Raw genomic sequence first — 24,853 nt, 5'->3', positions numbered from 1 at the left:
TGGGACTGTGTTCAAATAAAGGCTCAGCTTCGGGCCCTGGCCCTGCGCTTGCCTTATGCGAGGCGGCCCTCTGCACCTGCCCCACCCCATGGGGCTCAGGTTAGGGCGTGAGCACCCTCTGCTGGCCCAGAGCTGACACCGCATGCAGGTCCCTTCCCCATCCCCAGCCAGGCTGCTGGATGTAGTTACACAAGCAGCCAAGGTGCCTAGCGCGGCAGGGGCCCGGCTGCACAGAACCGGCCAGCAGGAATCCAGGGCCTTGCAGACAAGGAAAGTATCTGACACAGGCAGGGGAGCCAGGCAAGATGGGTCTGGCCTAGGGCAAAGAGCGAATGACTCCGGGACCCTCCTCACCCCAGGGGAGGGGAGATGGCCACAGCTCCACCCCGCTGGCTGCTTTGAGTTAGGCAAGCACCGCAGGGTGCGATTCCCTGCTCTGCCGTCTAGTGCAGCCAGTTACCTCACCAGCCTCCTGGCCTAACCCCTAACTCCCTCCGCACCGGGGCAGTAGCTACAGGAACATCCTTTTGCTGCACCCCCCACCCCCTGAATCAGCCCTATGCCTTTCCACATCAGCCCCCTTCAGAGGAGCAGGACTGCATGACACAAGACAGCCGGGCTGGAGAGCGGGGAGGGTTCTTCTGAGGGGACAAGGAGCAGCCAAGACAAGACCACATCCATCAAAACACTGAGTTTATTACCAAAAGTCCTTTTGTTTTTCCAATACGTGACTTCAGACCCAGCTACATGTGAGTGAGGAGAGCCCAAGCTTTGGACAGAGGTCAGCTTTTGAAAGAAACATGCTGTCCACACAACAAACACATTGCACACAGGTCACACAAAGCAGAGTCTTAAAAGCCAACAGCAAGGGGGAGGGGGAGAGAGACACTCAGCACAAGTCACAGGTTAAGGGGGAAAAAAAATACACCAGCAGCAGGTTGGTCTGCCTGTGGGCTGAGTGCCTGGGGAGAGCTGGAATGCAAGGCCCCACGAGAACAGTTCTCCTGCCCGGGCTAGGGTTCACTCCCCTTCCATGAGAGACTCTCACCCCACTCCGGGGGGATTTAGCTACTAGGGACTTGGCAAAAGCCCCACATCTGCATCAGTCTGAAATTGGGCTTTATGCCAAGCTCTCCCCTCAGCTGCCTGGGCAGAACAGGGAGGCTAGCAGAGGTGACACAGGAACTGGTTCCAGGGAAGGCTTCCCCCTGCGTCACCCCAAGCAGGGGACTGGCTAGTGGGTGGATGGGAAAGAACCTTTCCAAAGCTGCTTTTAATAGCCAGCGCTCTCCAGCCCTCGCTGTATGGGAGCAGTGTCTTACCCGGACCCTCCAGAGCGAGTCGGGGAAGCAACAGGTCCCCCTCACACTCATCTGCTTGGACAACCTCCTGCACCAGCCGGAGAGTCCGAGCCGAGGGAGGTTCATCTGTCCGTAGGCAGAGGAGGGTCCAGTGCTTAGGGCATCAGCCTAGGACTGGGGAAACCAGGTGCAAGGTCTGACCCCCGAGGAATCTGGCAAGTCAGTCTGTGCCTCCACTGGGGATCAGAACTCTGGCCTGCCGCCCCGGGGGCTGTAGGGACTAACAGGGATGAGCAGGAGGTGTTCAGGTACTACACAGATAGGTAAGGCCTTAGCTGGCCCTAGGCAGGTCCATTCCCACTGCATCAGAGGTGAAACTACAGCCCCTTGGGATTGCTCAGAGACCAGAGGTGTTGAATGGACCGAGCACAGCGCCACTGGTTCCTCAGAACAGGCAGCAGAAGCGATTCCTTACCCCATGGGGTAACCTCAGCTCAACAGGCCAGATACCCCGTTGAGGGGCAGTGGTATAGAGCCCCCCATAACAGGCAGTACCCAGGGCGCGCCGTATCGCCAGTTGCTCGGTTTGGAAACAGTGCAGCAGAGTTGGTTTCAAAACAAAAAGAGCATTTTATTTAACAAAGCACAATTGCCTGCTCAAACTATAAAAAAACCACAGGAGCTCCTAGTTCATCAGGTTTTACAACAGCTATATCATGAGAACAATCCGCTTCAAAACCCTATGGACAGACAGACGCCACCCAGCAGACACAGGCAGGTTTTGTTATCATTTATTTGTGAAGTTAAAAACAAGCGGTAAAAAGTAAAAACTGAGCGTACAATTTTGTTTGTTTCAGTTTCCTCTTGAACAGACAAAATACATGACAGACCAGTCCCAATTGTGGGAAAATGGGAGGGGGAAAGGGGTTGTTTTATCTGAAACACCGACACCTTATTCGAGGAATGTTCCAACTCTAACTAAAAAGCAGAGTGATTTTTTTTCTCCTTGTAAAGTTTTTTATTTATTTTTTTTTAAAAACAAAACGAAAAGAAAAAACATGTTACCCTGAAATCGACGTGTGTTTCAGGAGGGCTGAGTTCTTGCAGCAGTTTTAGTTCGCTATCTTCTACAGCTGGCTCAACATGAAGGATTCAGATATTTTTATTTTTATTTTTTTATTTTATTTTTATTTTAAAGAGACTCGAAGGAGGAGCAGCCGAGGTTCCGCTAAGAAACCCAGCAATCAGACCCAGGGGCCGGCTCCCTTCCCCAACAGCGGCCATCTCTCTTTCCAAAAACAAAAAGGTTTCACAGGTGGGAAGTTCACATTCAATTCACTGAGCCTGCAAGGATCGGGGAGAGAGACAGGAGTCAGTTACCCCTGATAGACACCGCTACGGACGGAAGAGTCCGAAAGCAACACAGGGTCCCCTCTGCTGCAACGGCACTGGCACTGCGCTGCCAAGTTGGGGAGTGGAGGGAAAACTGGCCCTCGGCTCCCAACTCCCCTGCACACTAGGAAATCCCACCACGGAAGCAGGGTGTTTGAAAAGGGGAAATTGGCAGGTCAAGTCTGGAAGAGAATCTAGGTTTCGGAAGCAGCAGCTTTGGTCAGTCCTGAAGATCAGATGAAAGTCTTGGCCTGGGGAAGCATTTCTAAAGGGGGCTGCTTGAAATTCGGCATATTTAGGCAGCTAAGTGGGTGGCACGGAGCCCCTAGCAAGACCAAGTGAATTCACCAGGCGCTGCTGGAAAAGTCACTTAGTCAGGTGCCTAAATGTGGCTGAAACCGGATTTTTAGGCTTCTGCTTCTGAAGACTGTGGCCCTAGAATGTAACTGCTCAGCCTGGCGCTAGGCCTGAGACCCTGAGAGCTGCAGCAGGCCAGGCTAGAGGCTGAGCGGGAGCTAATCTAGCTCCCTGGGTCAGCGAACAGCTGCTTTCAGTCCAGCGCTGCCGAGCGTGCGCTCACCTTCGAGAGGAGAAGCTGGTCAGAAACGTCGGACTCTACACCCAGGTTCTCTTTGAACGAGTTCCCCTGGTTTGACGCTTGCTATATTCCGACAGCTCTGCAGCCTGATCTCCCGGAACTACCCGTGATCCCTCCCACATCCCCCAATGGATAAGACAACCCCTAACCCTACGAAGAAGTCCTAGCCCCTGAAAATGGACCTGTGAGCCGGAGCTAAGAGCCCAGTGGAAACTGGAGAATCTTACCAGTTCTGTCCATTTCCCTGAGCTCCCATCTCCTCCGACCACCCCCCCCAGGTGTCTACGGGTCAACGTAAATCCACATGAACAGCGTGGGTCTGTGTTGCCACCGAGTGGCGGATCCATAGAAGAGGTTTACGAGTCTACTACTGCCTCCAGCTAATGGACTGGGTCCTTTAGCTCAAGCAGTAGACGCTCATGCTTGTAGGTCGAGGTGTCCTGGGTTGAATCCCCGTCGACGACCGATGTGGGAGCCGGTGCACGAGCACAAAGATGCCGCTCAGGAAGCACTTCCTGTGGGACCGAGGGTCTCACCCAGGCAGGAGGAGCTACAGCTGGGGGTTGAAGGCAGGCAGCGGGGCACATGGCCGATCACTCACCTGCTGTCCCTGCTGTGTGGGTGGCGGCACTGGGCCCCCAGCCCCCGGTGTCTGTCCGTAGTAGGCAGCCTGCTGTCTGTAGTACTCTGCCCAGGCTGCGCTGTAGTCTGGCTGAGGTCCCGGTGGTGCCCCTGGTCCTCCACCAGTAGCCACTTGAGCTGCTACGATGGGGCAGGGGAGAGAAGGGGGGGTGAGTCAGTGACTCCAGAGGCACAGGGCTACCCCTCCCCCCATGTCTCCAATGGTCAGCGGACAGGAGCTGGGCTCTCCTCGCTGATTCACACACCCACCCCCGTCCATAGGAGCTCCAGGCCAGGCCTCACTCACCTTGTTTCTTATAATATTCCTCCCAGGCTTTCGTGTAGTCCTGCTGTGGGGGTGCCCCGGGCTGCTGGGGTTGCTGGCCTGTGGGCAGAGACATGCATTAGGGACCCCGGACAGGTGGGCGAGGGGAGTGAGCAGCTGGAGAGGGAGGAGGAGTCAGGCAGTATTACCGCCCCCTTTGCCTAGTGGGGTTGAGACCAGCACGAACTGGCATCTCTGGCTGGGTACGTTCACACGGATTCTGCGGGGCACATTGCTAACTTGCTGGGTCCGCCCCATGGTCCTTTCTCCACCTGACCTCAGAGACCTTCCCTCTCAGAACAGGTCTGACTGCTCTGTGCTGGGGAAATCAGCCCACGGCCTGTCACTAGCACCACCCCCCGCCCACGCATGCGGCCAGGCCTGTCTGCTTCAGCCCTGAGCAAGAGGTACCTGCCTCAGGAGTTCAGTTCTCAGGACCCTCAATGCTCAGCCTTTGCACTAGGGCCTGTTAGCGTCAGTCCTGGTGTCACAAGGAGCTGGGCTGAGCCCCTCGATTCACTGCTGCCATCCAGCACAGCGCTCTTCACCCGGGGCTTAGCTGCGCTAGCTCTGGATAGCACCCCCTCCTCCCCGCTATAGGCGGAATGATTCCCCCAGGACAGCCCAGGGCATTACCTAGTTTTTTGTAATACTCCTCCCACGCTTTAGTGTAGTCGGACTGCCCGGCCGGGGGCGGCTGCGGCGGCTCCCCCTGAACGGGGGGCGCTGTGGGAGCTGGTGGCTGCCCGGGCACAGGGCCAGGTGGCTGCTGGTAGTAGTGCGAGTAGTACGCTGCCCAGGCCGCGTTGGGATCTGCTGCCGCTGCTGCTTTGCCTGGAAAGGAGCCACGTATGAGAACAGACCCCGCCTCCTGCCCCGGCCAGCACGTGGCGAACAGGGCTGCCCGCCCACCTGCTCCCCGGAGCCAACCCTACCCTCGTGAGGGGCAGCTCTAGGTACTTACTTGGGTCATGAGGGGCTGGAGGCTGCCACTGCGGGTAGGTGTTCCCCCAGCCTTGGGGTGGGTATGGGTGGGGGGGAGGAGCCCCAGGGCTGAAAGGAAAGCAGGAGACACTAATGAGGAGGGGTGACAGAAGGCACTGCAGAGGGAGGAGCAGAACCCCGCTGGGACACGCTGACTGGGAGGGTGGGAAGGCCCCTGTACAGCTGGGGCAGCCCCCTGCTCATCTCCCCAAAGCATGGTCCTCAGATCCCTGCTGCAGCCCCAGTGGGGGACAGGCAGCCCACAAGAGCCAAATGGGCCTTAGCTGGTCCCTTTGACGGACAGAGGCTTTGCTCTGCTCCCTTTGGTCTGTGTTTGACCAGGGCCTGGCACAGCAGGCTCCAGGGTAGTGACAGGGCTCCTTGGTGCTGCCCAGCTCTCGAGGATGGGAAGAGGCCAGCTGACTCTGGAGAGCTGGTGGGGTTACCCCCACCTATTTTACACCTCCACCAAAGGGCAAGCCCAAGACTACTCTTCCCTGGTGCAGACTAACTCCCTGCAGCCCTGCTTCTGGTCCATCAAGCTCCAGCACCAGGTCTCTGCAGGCTTAGCCAGTCTCCCATCTTCCCCCCCCGGGGCGCTCGCAGGCCGAACAGGCCGGGAGGAGCAGGGGCCTTTGGCTGGCAGCTTCCTCAGCACAACTTAGGGTTATTGTTTTTCTTGCTCCCAGACTGGAAGGATGGTCCAAAGTTCGTGCACTAGACACTATAGGGGATTCCCTGGACACTAGGGGAGCAGCCCCTGTCAGGCCACCAGATGCCCCTGGATTTATTGCTCAGTCCACCCCCCTAAAGACAGACCACAAGCACCTTTTTGCAGCATGTCGTGCACTCCCTCCCCCGCCCCCCCCAAGGAGGCAGGAGATTCCAATACTTACTGAGGGGGAGCTCCTGGTGGCCCTGGATTGAAAGGTCCTGGGTTGAAAGGGCCCATTGGGCCAGCAGGGCCCGGGGGCCCTCCAGGCCCAGGCCCAGGCCCAACTGGGCAGAGGGGGCCCTGGAGAGAGGAAATAATCCGTAAGTGCTGAGAGCCACGATGCCCCGGGTCAGCCTCCAGTGCTCTGCTGCCCCCTGGCTGTGGGGGTAGGTGGAAGCTGGGGGCACTCCCCGCACCCACCTCGATCTTCTCCTCGATGAGTTGCTTGGCGTGGTCGATCTGCTGCGGGGAGCCGCGGATGATGAACAGTTTGAAGTTGGGGTCTCCGTTGGGAGGCAGCTGCCGGGAGATCTCGACGAACGCCCCCGTCTGCTGGTTTATGGCTTTGACGTTCTCCCCGCCTGGAAGAGAGCGTGGAGCTGTGAGCTCTGGCTCTGCTGGAGCGGTGGCGGGGGAGACGCCGGGAACCGCTGTATGAAGAAGAGCCGATGGCAAAGGGCACTCACCTCTGCCAATGACCAGCCCACACTTGTGAGTAGGGATAGAGAAGGTCATCTCTCCTCCAGGAGGCCCCCAGTTACCCTGCCCTCGGCCACGGCCTCTGCCTCCGGGGGGCATTCCTGGGCCAGGGGGACCCGGCGGGCCACTCTGCAAGACAACAGCAGAAACAGCTTCAGGGAAGGGTCACTGGCAGCCAACTACAGCGGTGAACATCTTGGCACTCGTGCCAGCGGGGGAAATCAGTCTGGTGGTTCAGGTGCTTTTTGCTTTAAAAGCAACCCACTGAGGGAGGAAAAGCGGGTATGCGCCAGGTCCTGAGCCCCAGAGAGCACAAAGAGCGGTCACTTGGGGGCAGGTTGTGAGCATGGACTGAAAGCCAAGAAAATCTCACTCCCTCTCCCTTCAAGGTCAGGTTCTCAGTCGGCCTCTCCAAACACACGTTCTATAAGGTTTGAGCGGATACTTTTTACACTCTTACAGTCAGTTTGGACAGGGGTAGGCAACCTATGGCACATGTGCCAAAGGCGGCACGTGAGCTGATTTGCAGTGGCACTCACACTGCCCGGGTCCTGGCCACCGGTCCGGGGGGGGCTCTGCATTTTAATTTAATTTTAAATGAAGCTTAAACATTTTAAAAACCTTATTTACTTTACATACAATAGTTTAGTTATATATTATAGACTTCTAGAAAGACCTAAAAACGTTAAAATGTATGACTGGCACGCGAAACCTTAAATTAGAGTGAATAAATGAAGACTCGGCACAGCACTTCTGAAAGGTTGCCGACCCCTGGCTTAGAGGGTGGTCATGAAAATCTGACATCTAGGTAGGTGCCACCATCCTGAAAGGGTTGAGAAATGCCCCTTCAGAAAGTATTTTTCTGCCTTGTTATTTAGGTTCTAAATTCAGGTCCTGCCTGTTGGAAGGCTGGGACCAGAGCTAGTGTTAATGACAACACAAGAACAAAAGCTACTTGTTAAGAGGGACAGATTTTTAGGAGTGGGCTAACTGTTTTTGTACAGCTTTTTCTATTGGTTTGCCCTGGTACAGTTAAAGTGGCACTGCCCCCTACTGTGGGCAGTTCCCCTGGTACAGCTATTCCCTTATGGGAAAGAATCATAGAATATTAGGGTTGGAAGGGACCTCAGGAAGTATCTAGTCCAACCCCCTGCTCAATGCAGGACCAATCCCCAACTAAATCATCCCAGCCAGGGCTTTGTCAAGCCTGACAAAGGGACCAAGCCATACTGGTATGAGGCACAGATAAGGGGAGGCAGTGTGGTCTAGTGGAGCGAGCACTGGCCAGGGACTCAGAAGCTCTGGGTTCTCTTCCCAGCTTTGCCCTGCTGAGTGACCTTGGGCAAGTCCTCCTTGTACCTCACTTTCCCTATCTCCTTTGTGATCTATTGATAAGAACTAAAGGTTATCCTAACAGCATCCACGCTATGGGTTGCACTGGGATAACTATTTCAGTAAGAAATAAGGACACCTGAAATCGTTAAAAATCAATAAAGAGCTTGTAAAGCATGCCTTGGCCCCGTCTACACCTACAATTTAGCTCGACCTAGCTAGGTTGCTGAGTACTGTAGCTATGCTGACCAAACCCTCAAAGGAGCAGCTAGGTCACCAGAAGAATTCTTCAGTTGACCTAGCTCCTGCCTCTCGGAGAGGTGGATTACGTACAGCGACAGAAACTGTCACTGTAGGAAGCGTCTACACTAAGATACTACAGCTGTGACACTGTAGCTCCCCTAGTGTGGACATGCCCTGAGTCACCATGTAAGTGTTTCTGTTAACACCTAATTAACATTTTGATTAAAAAGAACCCTAATTTGCAACACTCAGCTTTTCAATTAAGGTGTTAAGAGCTTGCAATAAACAGAGCTGCTATCTCCCACGGGTCTGCCAAAACCAGGGAAGACCACAGTCCTGATTTGTTTTTAAATCTAGAAATAAGTAGGAAGAAATTTGACTCTTCAGGCCCCCCTTATACATCACACAGCAGAAAAGTGGCAGCACAGGTTCTCTTTTTAGGACTCCTGTGTTGGTTAAAGGAACACCCGGATAGCCAGACTGGATCAGACCTGAGGCCAGCCTAGCCCACTATCCCAGCAGACGCAACCCCCAAGGTTTTGGAGGAAGGTACAAGAACCCCACAGCAGCAGGGTAACCTGTCCCATGGTAGGTCTCGTTCTGATCTACCAAGCTGCTTTGAGACCGTCTCCCTGAATCACTCTATTCACCAGCTAAGGAACACACTGGGTGGGGTCAGCCCCTCCTAGGGCACCCCAGTGTTACCTACCCGAAGGCTCTGCAGGAGATCGTTTATAATCCGGGCAGCATGCTCGCACCTGTCTGGGGGCCCCATAATATGGGCGATCTTCTCAGGACCTGTCCCATCATCTGAAACAAGCACAGGAGCCAGCTCAACAAAGCGAGGTACCCATTGCCATGCCCGACTCCTCGAGACAAGGGCTCTGGACAAGTGCCAGGCCCCAGAACACTTGGCATTAGCAGCAGACAAGGTTACCATTGTGGTCACAGCAGTGTAAAAGGAAGTAGTAGCATCTCTGCAAAATAGCATCCCCTTGCACCCATCCTCAGCTGTGGCACTCAGGGACCATGGTGAAGAGGGCTGTATAGACAGGGTACGAGTACTAGGCGCCAACCTCCTGGATTAAGACTATCTGGACAGCGCAGACCATGCTAAAATGGGCTTCGTCTGCCTTTTACGCATGCATTGTGCCTGTTTCATTAACGCAGGATCAGTGGGTGGAAGGGCAGGTGACATGTCCAATCAGCCTGAAGAAGCAGATGGCTAAAGTGGTATGTTTAAGCTATGTGGGAAATTAACCTCTTGAGTGAAATCTGCTCTATGCATAAAAGAGCTCTCCATTAAACAACTGCTCAGAGCACAGGATTTGCCACCCAAGGTCAACCACTGGTTCCCTAAGCCAGGTTATCCGCCTCTGGAAGTGGCTGATACCTGCTGCTTCAGAAGGCGGCCACCATCCCATCCCATTTTGCATAATGACTGGGCTATTTGCACTCATGTGGGGTGGAAGACAATTCCTTCCTGACCCCTTAACCCACAGGCGAGAGACTGGATAGGCAATTCTAGGGATTTTTTCCAAGGAAAACAATCTATCTTATTGGTTTTCAGGAAAAATACCCTCCCCGCCCCCCAAAAAAGTCTAGTATGGTGCGGATATGAATGAGGTACTCTGAAGGGATCACTGAATGATGTAAGTTACAATATCGACACCCAAGGGAACTTGTGTGCAGAACCACCCAGGCGGAGTTTTTGGCAGATAAGAATCTTGATGCTTAGCCATGCAGGTGATGGGTTTGGCAGGATTCTCTGGGGAAGGGGAAGAGGAGAGCTATTTAGGCTTCTGACCTTGCTTGAACTGTATCCGAACTCCAGCATCATTTTGTATTTTCTTAATCATCTCTCCGCTACGGCCAATCACCACCCCGACAGAATGCCTGGGCACAGGGACCTGAGCAAGGGCCAAGAGCAAAATTAACTGGAGAACAGGAAACACGGCTAAGACCTAGGAAGTAATTTCCTAGAACACTAGGCCCAAGGTTTTGTTTGGTGACTGCTGCCCCCTACTGTCAGACTACGTAACATCCTCCCTTGACAGAACCAGCAGCAGGCAGCCTTTCCCCCAAACTAATGCGCTAAATCGGTCTTACATCTATTCCTCCACCGATCCTGGAACCGTATTCGTTTCGGTCACCAAAGCCTCCCTGGTCACGTTCTCGCAGGATGTCCATCACCATCTCGCATGCTTGCTGCAAACAAGAAACAGCAACATGAGCCCAGGGAACCAGTGACCCCCACGCTGCAGGCCTGGCTCCCAGAGTAAGCAGTACTGACTGAGGCTCGCATGGACCATGGGGGCACCCAGCCAAGAATTCCTTCTTTAAATACATGGGGACCATTAGCTAGCTTAAGGGACTTTAATCCCAGGGGCCCACACAGAAAGGATCCCAGTGGTCCCGGTAAGCCATAGCTGCTACCGAGTGGCTGGGAACAATGCTGCTCCAGTGAAGAGCCATGAGTGACACGCACACACCCAGCCATGTTGGATAGTTCAGGCACGCACAGCTCTGTTCCCAGTCTCCTGGCCAAGGCTGGGCAATTCCCAAATTTGCCCTCCGTTCTTTCTACCTAGCCATGCAGGTACTATTAGGCCACTGTAGCATAGTGCCTGCTTTGCACTTGTTCACAGAGGATCTCAGTGATTTATAAATAGCAGAACAGCTGTGTGGCAGGTATATTCAGCCTCCTTTGACTGAGGTCCAACTGCCCAAGGATATACAGTGTCTGCTACAACCCAGGCATCCTGACTGGCAGACTCCCTAGCTGCTTAATTTAATAATTTCAGTACACGTTTATACCTGTACCGTGATCACCACCTGAGGAGCTCCGAAGTTTACATCAAATTCATTCCCACATCCCATTTAAGTGTCATTTTGGGGAAATAGGAAAAAATACAACTTGTCCGTGTTCTCGCAAGATGTCCATCGCTGTCACAGCAAGTGGAGAGGCAGAGCTGGGACTAGAAGCCAAGTGTCCAGACTCCTACCCTGGTGCTTTAACCACAAGCCCAACCTTCCTCTCAAGCAGACACTATTCAGTAGTCACTTCCTGTCCTAAACAAGGTTGTGCTGTTGGACCCAGAGTGGTTTCACTGGGGGAGATGTGTGTGTGAAGCAATTCTGAATGCGTAAAGCGTTCTGGAGAGATCAAAGACTCACTAGGATATTTATAAGGTTTGAGCCAAAGCAGTTAATTTCAGAATGGCCCTAAGGCAGGTAACCACTGACCACTGAAAAGCAACAGAGTCCTGTGGCACTTTATAGACTAACAGACGTATTGGAGCATGAGCTTTCGTGGGTGAATACCCACTTCGTCAGACGCAACCACTGACCACTAAAGCAGAGGTTCTCAACCAGGGGTACACGAGGTCCTCCAGGGGATACATCAACTCATCTAGAGATTTGCCTGTTTTACAACAGGCTACAGAAAAAGCACTAGCCAAGTCAGAACAAACTAAAATTTCAGACAGACAAGGACTTGTTTATCCTGCTCTATAGACTATACACTGAAATGCAAGTACAATATTTATATTCCAATTGATTTATTTCATAATTATACTGTAAAATGAGACAGTAGCCAATTGTTCAGTAATAGTGGGCAGTGATACTTTTGTATTTTTATCTCCGATTTTGTAAGCAAGCGGTTAAGTGAGGTGAAACTTGGGGTACGCAAGACAAATCAGCCCCCTGAAAGGGGTACAATAGTCTGAAAGGTTGAGAGCCACGGCAATAAAGGGAACACGTAACGAGAACCACCTTATACCATCCACAACAAGCCTTCTCCACGGGGAAATCGGGCAACAGTGCAGTCAGTCAACCTCCTGCCCTCGCTCTCCACACAGATGGTTACATACACACACTCCCACTAGGGTGAGCCAGCTGGACCTACCTGGACTTTGTAGGGGTCTCCGATTATCCGAAGGGGCTTGTCTACATTGGTGTTTTGGGAACCGTCTTGAATTAAAATCATTTTCACTCCAGCTCGCTCCTGCATTGGGGTGGAGAAGATTGGAAGGAATCAGCCAGGGGTTGGGCAAGTCGATAGCTAGAGCTCTCCAGCGGCTCTCCAGCATGCTACGCGCCTGCCACAGCCTACGCTGACCTGAGCTCGGACAGGGGAAGGGGAGGGGACCAGACGTCCCCACTAACCAACTCCAGGAGCTTCACCCTGGTCTCAAGAGACTCACCCAACAACTCAGCTCATGTCGTGAGCCCTGGTTCCATTACAGACACGGCACTTGGCAGTGGAGACCAGCCCTGGAACCATCACTGCCGAGGGCACAAGCCCCTACCTGTAGATTTTGGGATCTCCAGGGTTTTAGGCTTCCATTGAGTTACGCTCCTAGCCCTTCCAGTGGTGAAGCTTTCTGAACACGTGCCGACTTAGGCAGGATTCCCTGTGCCCTGGCTGATGCACGTGACTCAGTGTCGCTCTGGTCCTGCTGCACTCTTCCAGAGATGCCAGGGAGGCAGCTAAGAAAAACTGCCTTGGGGTTTATCTAGACTAGGGAAGTCTGCACAGGGTTGCTCCAGTGCAAACTGGGGCTTACAAGAGCGACTTACCCTGGTTAGTTAGATGGGTGCCAAGCCCAGCTTAGATTGGTGGAGCAACACCAACATAACCCCTCTTGCATAGACAGGGCCTTAGGGGCATTATATGGACTTTGCTGAGCCTCCTGAGGAAAAGATGACCAGGGACCCCACCTGAGCTAACAGGGCACAGCTGGACACCCCCGCATTAGTGAATGACCAGAATTTCAGAAGGAATCAGACTGGCCCTAGAGCACAAGCCTTTCAATGCTCGAGATGAAGAGGCCACCAAAGGCACCTTGCTAGAGGGGGCTGAGCCACAATGCGGGTAGAGCTAACGAGACAGGAGGAAATTGCTAAGTGAGGGGAAAGGGGCAGCTCTGGTGCACTGCCCCCTGCTCTAACCACAAGGAGTTCTCTGTCCACCTGTCCCACAGCCTGGGTGGCTCCCAGCCCTTACCTGTAACTGTTTAATGGTCTCTCCCCCTTTGCCGATCACCAGCCCCGCCTTCCCAGCCGGGATCATGATTTCCTGCACTGTGCCGTTCTGCCCGTTGGCGTTGTCGTGGAACTGGCCAGGTGGCCCCCCACGACCCCGCGACACGATATCATCCAGCATCATTTTCGCCTTCCTGTGAGGGGAAAGAAAAAACCAGCAATGGTGGTGAGCAGAGAGGGTGTGTGCACCTATCAGCCATTCGTACACCTCAGACTAATAATGCAATACACAGGACAGGTCCTGGCACTGCAGTGGCCCACCCAGCTCCCTTCCGGGATGCCTCCCTCCGTGAGCTCCCATCCCACCATGCCAAGTCTCAAGACTTGAGGACAGCCCAGATAACACACACTGCGCAGGTTTCTGTCTAGCCCTGCGTATTCCAGAAGGGGTTTGTTCAGTCAAGGACAGCAATGCCTTGCCAAGAAGGCAGGCCCAATTGCCACACCCTAACTCCATGATTATAAACCAGGGGTCGGCAACCTTTCAGAAGTGGTGTGCCGAGTCTTCATTTATTCACTTTAATTTAAGGTTTCACGTGCCGGTAATACATTTTAATGGTTTTTAGATGTTCTCTCTATAAGTCTATATAATATATAACACAACTATTGTTGTATTGTAAAATAAACAAGGTTTTCAAAATGTTTAAGAAGCTTCATTTAAAATTAAATTAAAATGTTGATCTTACGCCGCCGGCCCACTCAGCCCGCTGCTGGTCTGGGGTTCTGTTCACCTAGGCCGGCAGCAGGCTGAGCGGGGCCTGCGGCCAGGACCCCGGCTAGCATGGGGCCGACAGCCAGAACCCCAGACTGGCAGCGGGCTGTGCGGGGCCGGCGGCCAGGACCCCAGACTGGCAGCGGGCTGAGCAGCAAGCTGACTCCACTCCTCCCTCACAAGGGCCATCAGCTGATTGGCCGGCCAGCAGGGAGGGAGGGAAGGAAGGATGGAGAGGAGGAGGAGGGGCAGGAACCCATCACACTGCGGGAAGAGGCAGGGGAACCGGCAGGACCAAGCTTCTGCCCTCTGCCCCTGCGGGGGGAGGGACGCGGAGAAGAGCGGGCCAGGCAGGCTTTTTAATGGCTCGCGTGCTGTCTTTATAAACCAAAGTGGACACTGCTGTTCTGTCATCAAGAGCCCTGAGCAGTAAGGTGAGGAGATTCCTACTGCTGCACCTATAGCTGGGCATTTTGGTTATACGTCCTATGGCCGAACCCTGTCAACTGCCCAGCTCAAGGCAAGAGGCTAACAGTCCCTTCTAATGACGGGGCAGGAGACCCTATGCTTGCAAACCTCCCACTCAAAATTTCACTATTTGGAAAGGGGAGGGGAAGGGTTATGAATTTTCTTCAGGGTCTCTCTTCCCACTAACTCTATAAGGCCCTTGTCCTCCCTGAAGACAGGGAAAGTTCCCAAGAAGAAAACCACCAAACAGCAGCAGAACCCCCAGGACAGCACAGCAGAAGGCAGGTGACAGTGAGAGCCGTTGGCAGTGGTTTGTCCGTGAGGGAGGAGGGGCAGCAAACACAAAGGAAGTTCTGAAGATTTGAGCTTAAAGTTCAGCAACAAGTCCCTGCCTGACAGACAGGTGATTCCAATCTGCACCAGGACCCATAGTTGAATAAAGGGTGTACTCACTGGACAGATTCTGGGGATCCAGTCAGAGAGACGCTCCGCTCTGGTAATCCGCCACTGTCTGCAGGAGAAGAAAGTGTTAAAGGACATGCTCCTAGGGCATTTTGCCTAGAGGTTCCCACAGGAACCTCTACAGATGTGCTTATGCTTTCTCTCCCTACAAACTAAGTCAGCTCTGCCTGGGCAACAGGTTTCAGAAAACAACGTGCCCATGGCACAATTAAGGAGCTGGAATAACTGGGCAGAGATCCAAAGGGGGAATGCTCTGTGGTGGCGGAGTTCTCTAAGCAGAGGCACACTGCCATGTGGCTCAAAGTTCCCTTATACCTGCTGGTGCTGATGGCCTCTGCCATGTTATATCAATGACCCCTGGTATTCATAGGACGTCACTACAGTAGCGAGGCAATATTGTATAGATGAGCGAACTCACTGCATCCCAGGGAAGACATGGCCAGAGCGGTCTAACACACTATTAAACCACATACACCCCCGGGAACACATTAGAACATTTCTGGGGAACGCATGATGCCAGGGGCATTCTTTGATTCAAAGATTTAAGGCCAGAAAGGACCATTATGATCATTTAGTCTGACCTGCATAATGTGGGCTGTATAGAACTTCACCCAGGAATTGCCACAGAGGCCAACATACTACAGACATTAGATGGAGACTCTACCACATCCATTGCTCACAGGGGTAATTATGTTCACCGGTATAAATTTACACCTCAAATGAAGGGGCCCAGGGAGACAAGTCTAGCTGGGCATTGATGAGCGCTCTGCAGAGTTCTTGCACCAGTCCATACCTGGCGATATCTGTACTTTGCAGCCAGAGTCTTGCTGGATTTTGTTGATCTGTTCACCTCCTCTGCCTATAACTGGGGGGAAAAAGGAAAGGAGAAGAACTGCTAAGGAACACCAGCTTGCTACAGAGAAAGGAAATGTCACTAGCAGACAGGTCTCAAAGCAAACTGCTTCATGGGATTCAGTTATGGTCTATTAATCTGCAACCACTTTAAAAAGAAAACAACCCAATATCCATCTATCTCCATGCAGAAGATAGAAGCCTTACATTCTACTGGAGGAATGGTAAAAATAATGTTCAAATATAATGTAGTGGAGGCCCCCCCACTGCAGGTTCTAGGATGATCTTCGCTCTCACAGCTACTAACATATGGCAATTTTCAGCCATGAATCTCCAAGCACTCTACAAAGGCGAGTGAGTTTCATTATCTCCTTTCTAGAGAAGGGGAAACTGAAGCAGCAGCGAACAGAATGCAGGGCTCAAGTCCAGTGCCCCATGCGAGTCTATGGGCATCAGAAGGGGGAAGACAAGCAACCGATTCAAATATTAAATCTAGTTAAACAAGACTCTCAGAAGGGCCTTGTTCACCACAGGGCCTGGGCAGCCTAAAGGAATCAGCCTCTGAAGGGGAGTTTGGTGCACCCAAACTCAGCCAACTCCTCCACTAGCCTCAAAAAGCTCAGAAAGCCAAGCCAATTGAAACCGCATCTTGTAAACCAACTGTTTCCTGGGCTCAGATCTTGTATGCAATGGAGCCCAGTTTTCTCCTGCTTAGCATCACGCTGAAGCCAGTGTTACAGCCACCATTCCTTCTGGCAAAGGTCTAGCGTGGACTCCCTTCAGAGCCAGTCACTGCTTCTCAGATCAGCCAGACAAGACTGAAAGTCCCCTCTACCCTGGGAGAGGAACACGGAGCCCTTCACAACACTCCTGTGAATCCATGCCACTGCCCACAGACTACAATCTCAGTACACAATGGAAGTGCCAACAACCACGGTGACAACACACCCAGCTAGGAAGTTGCCCTCAGTATCTAATCCCTACCATTTAAAGCAGGGAGTCTGAGCCTGTGCATTCAATAAAACAATGCTCCACTCTGCCTCTCTCCTGGCTGGCACAAGTGCCACACCAGAGTTGCCAGAGTGTCAGGATAAGACTCAAATGCTAGTCAGATCTCTGATAGCTGTCACCTAACATAATGAAGGGGATCAGAGCAAAGAGCCAAGAACAACTGAGCTTTTCTGCAAAAAGCTCAGCAACTGGCACTGAGAAGCCAGGAAGGTATTTGTGAGTAAAAGTAACAGTGAAAGCCTTTCTCTAAAGCAACGGCAGGCTGCTCCCTCCCTGTCTAATACTCACTGAGTCCCACCATGCCATCAGGTACTCTGTACTCTTCAGTCACTGTAGACCTGCAAAGGGAAACGGTCAGTGGCTTAAAGTGAGGAGTGGGAGGGTAACAAAAAAGGAACCGATAGTCACCTGCATCGATCAGAAACAAAAGAAAAAGGACTTTCCTTCTCCTGGGAGGACAGACCGATTGGAAGGTGACTGAGCTATTGGCACTAGTCTAGGGGATGCCGAGTCTCAGGGTTACGCATGGCAAACTAGTTACGTGTCCTGGAGTCGACTGTATCAGCATTTGCACACAGTGCTCTGGTTTTACAGAAGCCAAAGCTATGAAACCTAAAGCAAAGGCTGCACAAGAGCTAGAAATACCGCGCTGGTGGCCAAGAAGCACGTCCCTCACTACCAACACGGCACACTCATGCCAGGAGTGACCAGTCTCCCCAATGGCATGTCACACGACTCAAAGTGCAAGCCTCACATCTGAGCAAAGCAGCTTGTTAAGTTTTGGGGCATCACACCGTTGCCCCTCCTGCAGATGTCTGAAGTACAAGAGGTGTCGCTAATCTGGTTCTGAACGTTCCGTTCAAATTCACAAGCCTTGTGACTTTGGGGTGGGGGAGAAGGGTGAAGGTAGAGTTTACCTGGGAGGAGGATGGATCGGTCCAAGTTGAGCTGACATTGCTGAAAAGGAAAACCATGAGAGGTTTTGGGTTATGAATTCACATACCAGAATGCAGAACAATGCCACAAAGCCAATAACAAATCAGTCACTATCCAGGCAGTCTATGGAAGATAAAAATCCCAGCAGGTTAAAAACAGGTTCCTACATATTTCTAACCCAAATCTTCCCCTTCCTTTCACCCAATCCACTCTTATTTTCTCAGCCTCAACATGAAACACCCACTTTAGGTGAGCAACAGCTATCAGAGGGTTTTGTATGTGGTTAACAGCACCTCCTCACACAGCTATAACGTTATTTTCCCATCCCTTTTAATGTAAGTTGTACTTACAGTCACCTTGAGCAGCCAGTTTCTTGCTCTCTGGCTGGTCTGTTTAAGAGAGAAGGGAGTAGATTAGATGCAAGCCAACCTCTTTCCAGTCCTTACAGGTGGCCTCCCGTCTCCACATGCTGACGTGTGACATAGGAGACCAACTCTTGAAGCATGATGGGCTAGATGTGAGCTATGCACATCCGCATTAAGGAAACCGTCAGAACATTTACACAATGGAAACTTATCAAAATAAAAATTAATATTCTAAATCCAAGCACCTATGACAACAACTAGCATTTATGTAGTACTGTCCATCCTGTGCTTAGACAACACCCAGGAATCTTTCACCCATGCTGAAAGGCCCTGGCACTTCTACAGGTGTGGGAATCAGAGATGGCCATGGATTCGGGTAGAGAGGGTACTCGACTAAGAGTGCAGAGACACTGGGGTTACTCCCAGCTCGGCCAGTGGCTCTGTGTGAGAGCTTGCGCAAGTCACTTCTCATCTGTGCTAGCTGTACAATAGGGATATATTGAAAAGCCCCCCCAAGCTCTACAGACAAAAAGCACTATATAAGTGCTAAGTATCACCAAGGCCCAGCACTCATCACATAATGGTGCTGTTCAAATATAGACAACGAACACCCTGCAGTACCTCCATCTTCCAGTTGCCTCTTCTGACCCCCAAACCCAAAGTCTGGAGTGTTGTTGTTCACCGTGGTAGCTGCATCACCCCCAATTTTAGCCGCTATCTGAAAAGAAAGCAGTTGGCATTGTACAGTTACTACCAAAGGGAAAATCCTTCCAGAAATTAGCAACAAATGGGAAAGTAAAAGCAACTGGATTAGCAAAAACAAAATTCTCCAGCCCTAGGACCTCAGTCCATTAAATATACCACACAATAACTGCAATGCCATTTAAAAAGTCCTAGGCTAGACTACACCGTTCAGAGGACTACATTAAACAACCACGCTTAAGCTAAGCGAGGGCTAGAATGTTATTACAGCACTAAAAAAAAAATGCTCTAACCTAGGTCTAGATATAGAGTTAATGCCATTTATTATAGTATTTGCATGTAGCAAACACTATTAAAGCTGAAAAACTGCAGCTACTAAATACTAATAACTTGTGTGCTTAACTTCCTGAAAAACATTTTCTGGGGCTGAAAGATTTGTACTTTATTTCAGCCAAAATGCGATTTTTATGCAAAAAAAACCTTATTTAACAACACATTATAATGTCCCTTCCTATGTTTCTGTTCACTGATGTAACTCAAAAGTGGCAGTACCTTCAAGCTTTATACCTACCAGACACAGAACTCTTGGTCAAGAGAACTATACCACATTCAAATTATTTGGAGTTAGAGTGTGGAAGTAGAATGTGCAGCAGCAAATTTCACTAGCTAAGAGTCCACTTTTGAACGCCAGTTGAGACAGACTGTGTCCCATTCCTACCTCTCAGGTAGAACGCGGGGTCACAACAGTGTTTCTTGTATGTAGAACTGTTAGCTCACGCTCAGTTCAAATTCCTCACACTCCAGCTAGCTCTCTGGAAGCATCAGTATACACTCGTGTCTCTTAGGTGTGCGCATGCATTAATTTGGCATTAACATGAGTGTACACAACTCAGACAGATTTCCCTCTTTCATTAAACTTAGGAAATTAAATGCAAAAAAACTGTTAATACAACATGAAGGTTGCAAATTTTAATTAAGAAGTCAAGCATTGCAATAGTTAGTGTTTTTATGAGAATCTGAATTTGTGCACACAAGACAAATGTGTAATGAGTATATTCGCTAATAATTGGTACCTACAAATCTGCATCATTTCGATTACTGGTTAGATTAATGTATACAGTTAAGATCCAATAGGATAGAATTAAGACGACCAGATGATATTTTGTATTTCCCATTTAAATTCACAACCTTAACACTGCATTAACATTGGTTTTCAACTGATTTTTAGAAGTAGCTCCCTTGTTTATTTACCTGCTGCAACTCAAGTTTAGGATTCTGCTCAACAGGAGCTGACACCACCACAGGCACCTGAAGACAGTAGAGGACATGGTGATGTGCTCAGCTGTTGCAGGACAGAGAAAATCCTGTGCTTGGGTATTGGCAGATACGTCATTTTTATAGTGTCAATCTTATGAACAGCACTGAAGGTCAAAGTTCTCTACCTAGCCAAATCGAGTACAGCCACGGTAGTCCAACAGCAAGGCAAGATTCCCTACAATGCCCCGAGCAATGTGTGTCATCCACTACTACTAGTAATTATTGTTAAGTGCTGACAGTGAGCTTGCTGCTGTACAATTCACAAAAGGCTATCCCTGCCCGGAAGAACTGCAATTCTCAAGTGACCTGGAGGGACTCTTCCTTGGGGCAGAGGACAGCTCAGTTTCCATGGCCCACTCAATATTTTACCCCTTTGGTGAGGAAGCCAATTGAACTCTGGTGATGTGTGTTGTGGACACCTGTTCACTGAGAAGCCGACTGAAGCCTAATCACTACCAGAAAAGGTTTGCTGGGATAGCTACAAGATACCGATCCTGGCAAACAGAGCCTGCAGCAGGACTGGAATCCTGCAGGTCCCGCAGGACCTGTTGCCATAATAGCAGGAACTGGTAAAATTTACTTTGTTGCAGATGCAATTGGGTGGGCAAAAAAAACCCCCACACCCCAGATTGCAGTAATTTGCCAGAAAACTCTAAATGGTTAAAGATTTGTTTTATTCTTTTAATGGTAAAAATGGTCTGAATTTCATTTTTTCAGAGAGAAAGACACTGATGGGATTGTTTTGAGTTTTTTTTGTTTTTAGTAGCGTGGAGGGAATCTGTTTCTCTTGTGGGATCTAAGGTTTTTGCAGGTGGGAGTGGGATAAAAATGCAAGAAATAATGCAGGAGTGGGTGGGAGTGGGTATTGCAGGATTTTTAAAAAAATAAAAAAAATAAAAAAAAAAATTGTCCCACGCAGGGCTCTCCTTGCAAACTCTTCTAGTGGTGATGCAGATTAAGAGTGTTTGTACCGGGACAGTTTACACAGTTCCCCAAAGGAAAGAAGCTATTCTAGAAAAGTCTCTCTTTGCTGGCATAACTGGGTCTACACTAGGGCTTTTGTCAGTATAAAAGTGTCATTAAAAATTACATCCTAAACTGACATTACTATTGACAAAAGTTAAGTGCACACCTGTTCTTAAACTCCCCAGCCCAGCCACACCATTTGATGGTAAGCACTTTTGGTAGCTATCAAACTGGACTTCAATCAGGGACACAGAAGTGAAAAGCTTTGTACACCCCATTATTAGTCTAATGAACCATCCCACCCACCCCTTCATTTGATTAAAAACAAACTTATCCCTGATTTAAGGTTGCACATGTGTTTCATTTTTGGGATCCTTCACTTTTGAACGAAGTGAGCTTTGCCCCTTGATCCCCTAAAAACAAAATTAATATTCTCATTTTAAAAGTCAAATTTCAAGAGCCAGCTATAAAGCATCCAAGACATTAAATTACAGAAATACATTTCCCAAACTTAAGTTGTCAGTTTTATACTGTAGCATCCATCTGACACACAGATGCATTAATATTCCAAGATTTTAGCACTGCAGAAAAATACACCTAAAAGTTGGGAAGAAAATTAGCATAAAACATATCGCCAAATCACCAGCATCTCAGTACTTCCTTGCAGTGGCAAGACTAGTGCAGGATTTCCCTGCATGTTAGCAGAGCCCACATTTCAGCGCTATGTCCAACCACCAGTGCCCGCGAGTCATAGCAGGATACAGACATTTTCAACGTAGAGAAATTCCTTCTGCAAATGCAATCGTTCATCTGAATTGTGACTGACTTGTCAGCATTTACGCTTCTTCCTCTGTAGCCTGAGGAAATGAAGCCATGAGTTGCAATGGCTTGCCTAGCTGATAAAGATGTTAATCGGCTCCACAATTTCAGTGGGAAGTGTCACCCCGTCTCCCAAATGTTGGGTGTCTATTTTTTGTAGACTGTGTGTGCGAGACAAGCTTGTTTGAGCAGTTGGGTTAGCGGCCCATGGCTCTGGGGTTTTATAGCATTCCGTTAGCCTTGCAAAGTCAGAAAAACAAGGGATACCTGCAGAAGTTGGGATGTGTGGGGACAACAAGCCCTACTGCCCATTAGGTTAGATAAACCACCAACCACCTGAGGACGAGGTTAACACTGCTAACCTTCTCCTTTTGGGACAGTCATGTTGCAACAAGAACGGAAGGAACCCCCGAAATAAGGAGGACCATCCCAAACATGTCCCTATTTAATGTGGGACTAGGGATGAGGCCCCAGTGGGTGCTGCAGGCAAAAACAGGGGAGGGCTGAGCAGAGCTCTCTGCTGGCCACATGTGAGGGAAGAGACCCAGGAGCCTGGCCATCCCCCTCTTCCACATGCATGAAGCAAGAAGTGAGACCCAGGCTAAGAATAACCTCAGTATGGACCATGAAACCCTGAAGCTCAATGCAGATGAACAACTCTGACCTTTCCCTCCCCCAGCTGGTGATAGAAGTGAGTATCCTACTGCCATGGGGGAACAGTAGGCCACCTTGGGGGATCCCCTCACCTTCCTGCCCCTCTTCACTCAGCCTATCATCTCCACCAGCTCCCTCTAACCCTTCACCTCCTCTTCCACGCCTAAGACCCCAGCCCCTCTGTTCCCAACACCGACCTCATACTCCTCCCCCAGTCCCTAATTCCTCTTCTCCATAGATCCCTCTCTCCACCCCATTCCCCCCAGCTCTGGTACCAACCCTCCCAGCCTCCCTCTCATCCCTAAGGCCCCCTCCTCCCACAGCCCATATCCATCCCCCACACTCCAGGCCCCCTCCCCTCTGGCCCCAGCCCCCACAACCCATACCCCTTCTATCTCCCTGCTCCCACCCCATCCTCCCCCCCCCACAAGCCATACCCCCTCCTTCCACCCCCCTGCTTCCCTATCCCATACCCCCTCCTCTGCTCCCACCCCATCCTATCCCCACATCCCCATAACACTTACCCGTTTCTCCACCCTTCCCTCTGCTCCCAGGCCCCCATACCTGTTCCGCAGCCCCAATTCCACCCCCCTCCCCTCTGCTCCCAGACCCCCTACCCCTTCCCTCCCTCCCATCTTATCCGCCCTCCCCCCATAACCCACACCCCTCTCACCCCCTCCCCCAGACCCCTTCCATCTTATCCACCCTCCCCCCATAACCCATACCCCTTCTCAGCCCCCTCCCCTCTGCTCCCAGACCCCATACCCCTTCTCTCCCTCCCATCTTATCCGCCCTCCCCCCATAACCCACATCCCTCTCACCCCCTCTCCCAGACCCCTTCCATCTTATGCACCCTCCCCCATAACCCACACCCCTCTCACCCCCTCCCCTGTCCCAGACCCCTTCCATCTTATGCACCCTCCCCCATAACCCACACCCCTCTCACCCCCTCCCCCAGACCCCTTCCATCTTATCCACCCTCCCCCCATAACCCACACCCCTTCTCAGCCCCCTCCCCTCTGCTCCCAGACCCCATACCCCTTCCCTCCCTCCCATCTTATCCGCCCTCCCCCCATAACCCACATCCCTCTCACCCCCTCTCCCAGACCCCTTCCATCTTATGCACCCTCCCCCATAACCCACACCCCTCTCACCCCCTCCCCCAGACCCCTTCCATCTTATCCACCCTCCCCCCATAACCCACACCCCTCTCACCCCCTCTCCCAGACCCCTTCCATCTTATGCACCCTCCCCCATAACCCACACCCCTCTCACCCCCTCCCCTGTCCCAGACCCCTTCCATCTTATGCACCCTCCCCCATAACCCACACCCCTCTCACCCCCTCCCCCAGACCCCTTCCATCTTATCCACCCTCCCCCCATAACCCACACCCCTTCTCAGCCCCCTCCCCTCTGCTCCCAGACCCCATACCCCTTCCCTCCCTCCCATCTTATCCGCCCTCCCCCCATAACCCACACCCCTCTCAGCCCCCTCCCCTCTGCTCCCAGACCCCAGACCTCTTCCTCCCCCTAATTCTACCCCCCCCCCCCGCCGCGCTCTCAGCCCTCGCGGCCCATACCCCTTCCTCCGCCCCCATCCTCACCCCCCTTCACTTCCCTCCGCCCATCCCCTCTAGCCCTCATGGCCCCAGGCTCCGGCCCCGCTCCGCCCCATCGCGCCTCAGGCCCGGGCCCCCCCGGCTCCCGGCCCGGCTCCCGGCCCGGCCCCGCCGCCCCCTCACCTGTCGGGCCCGCTGCACGGCGTCGGCGAAGGCGTCCTTGCGGATCCCCCCGGGCGGCCCCCCCGCTCCGCCCGGGCCGGGCCCCCCCGCGCCCGCTCCTCCCGGGGGCGGCCCCCCAGCTCCGGCTCCGCCGGCTCCCCCACCGGGGGGCCCTCCGGAGGGCGGGGGCCCGGCCGGGCTATAGTCCGACATGGCGGCGGCTGAGGCCGGCGAGAGACGCTGAGGAAGCGGCGGCGGCGGCGAGGGCTCAACGCGGGAACCAGGCCGAGCTCTCCACACACCCCCGCAAAGCACGGTGGGATCGGGGGGCGGGGACTCCGCCGAAATCCCCGCCCCCCGCGAGGCTCGAAGGCCAGTCACACAAGCGGATCGCTCTGAGTGACAACGACATGCAGCCAATCCCGATAAGGAAGGAGCCGGCTTACCTGACTGGCCTATTAAAGGGATAGGAGGCGGGTGTTAAAACTGAGTGTCAGAGGACTCATCCAATCGCACAGGGAAGGGTCCCTGAATGTGCTTTATTATTGGAGGACAAGTAGGCGACAGCCCGTATTGATTGATACGAGATTAAGCCAATCAGAGATGAAATGT

At 52.0% G+C, this 24,853-nt stretch overlaps 1 protein-coding gene across 1 annotated transcript; it reads right to left on the bottom strand.

Moving 5' to 3' along the window:
- Positions 1 to 1,911: 1,911 nt before the first annotated feature.
- Positions 1,912 to 24,454, bottom strand: KHSRP (KH-type splicing regulatory protein). Its single transcript, XM_065419683.1, has 20 exons — positions 24,263 to 24,454; positions 18,684 to 18,780; positions 18,048 to 18,086; positions 17,679 to 17,718; positions 17,050 to 17,099; positions 15,692 to 15,763; positions 14,890 to 14,947; positions 13,219 to 13,390; positions 12,118 to 12,216; positions 10,320 to 10,418; positions 10,018 to 10,120; positions 8,920 to 9,020; positions 6,623 to 6,764; positions 6,357 to 6,517; positions 6,118 to 6,236; positions 5,202 to 5,290; positions 4,874 to 5,071; positions 4,220 to 4,297; positions 3,893 to 4,050; positions 1,912 to 2,645 (listed from the first exon to the last, which is right to left on the bottom strand). Exons 1-20 carry the CDS (start codon positions 24,452 to 24,454, stop codon positions 2,637 to 2,639), a joined length of 2,076 nt encoding a protein of 691 aa, XP_065275755.1. The 3' UTR covers positions 1,912 to 2,636.
- Between the last annotated feature and the right edge of the window lie 399 nt (positions 24,455 to 24,853).

Source organism: Emys orbicularis, chromosome 19, assembly GCF_028017835.1.
Source record: "Emys orbicularis isolate rEmyOrb1 chromosome 19, rEmyOrb1.hap1, whole genome shotgun sequence".
Lineage (NCBI taxonomy): Eukaryota > Metazoa > Chordata > Testudines > Emydidae > Emys > Emys orbicularis.
The sequence above is the reverse complement of the archived record's forward strand: the minus strand, read 5'-3'. Positions and strand labels throughout refer to the sequence as shown.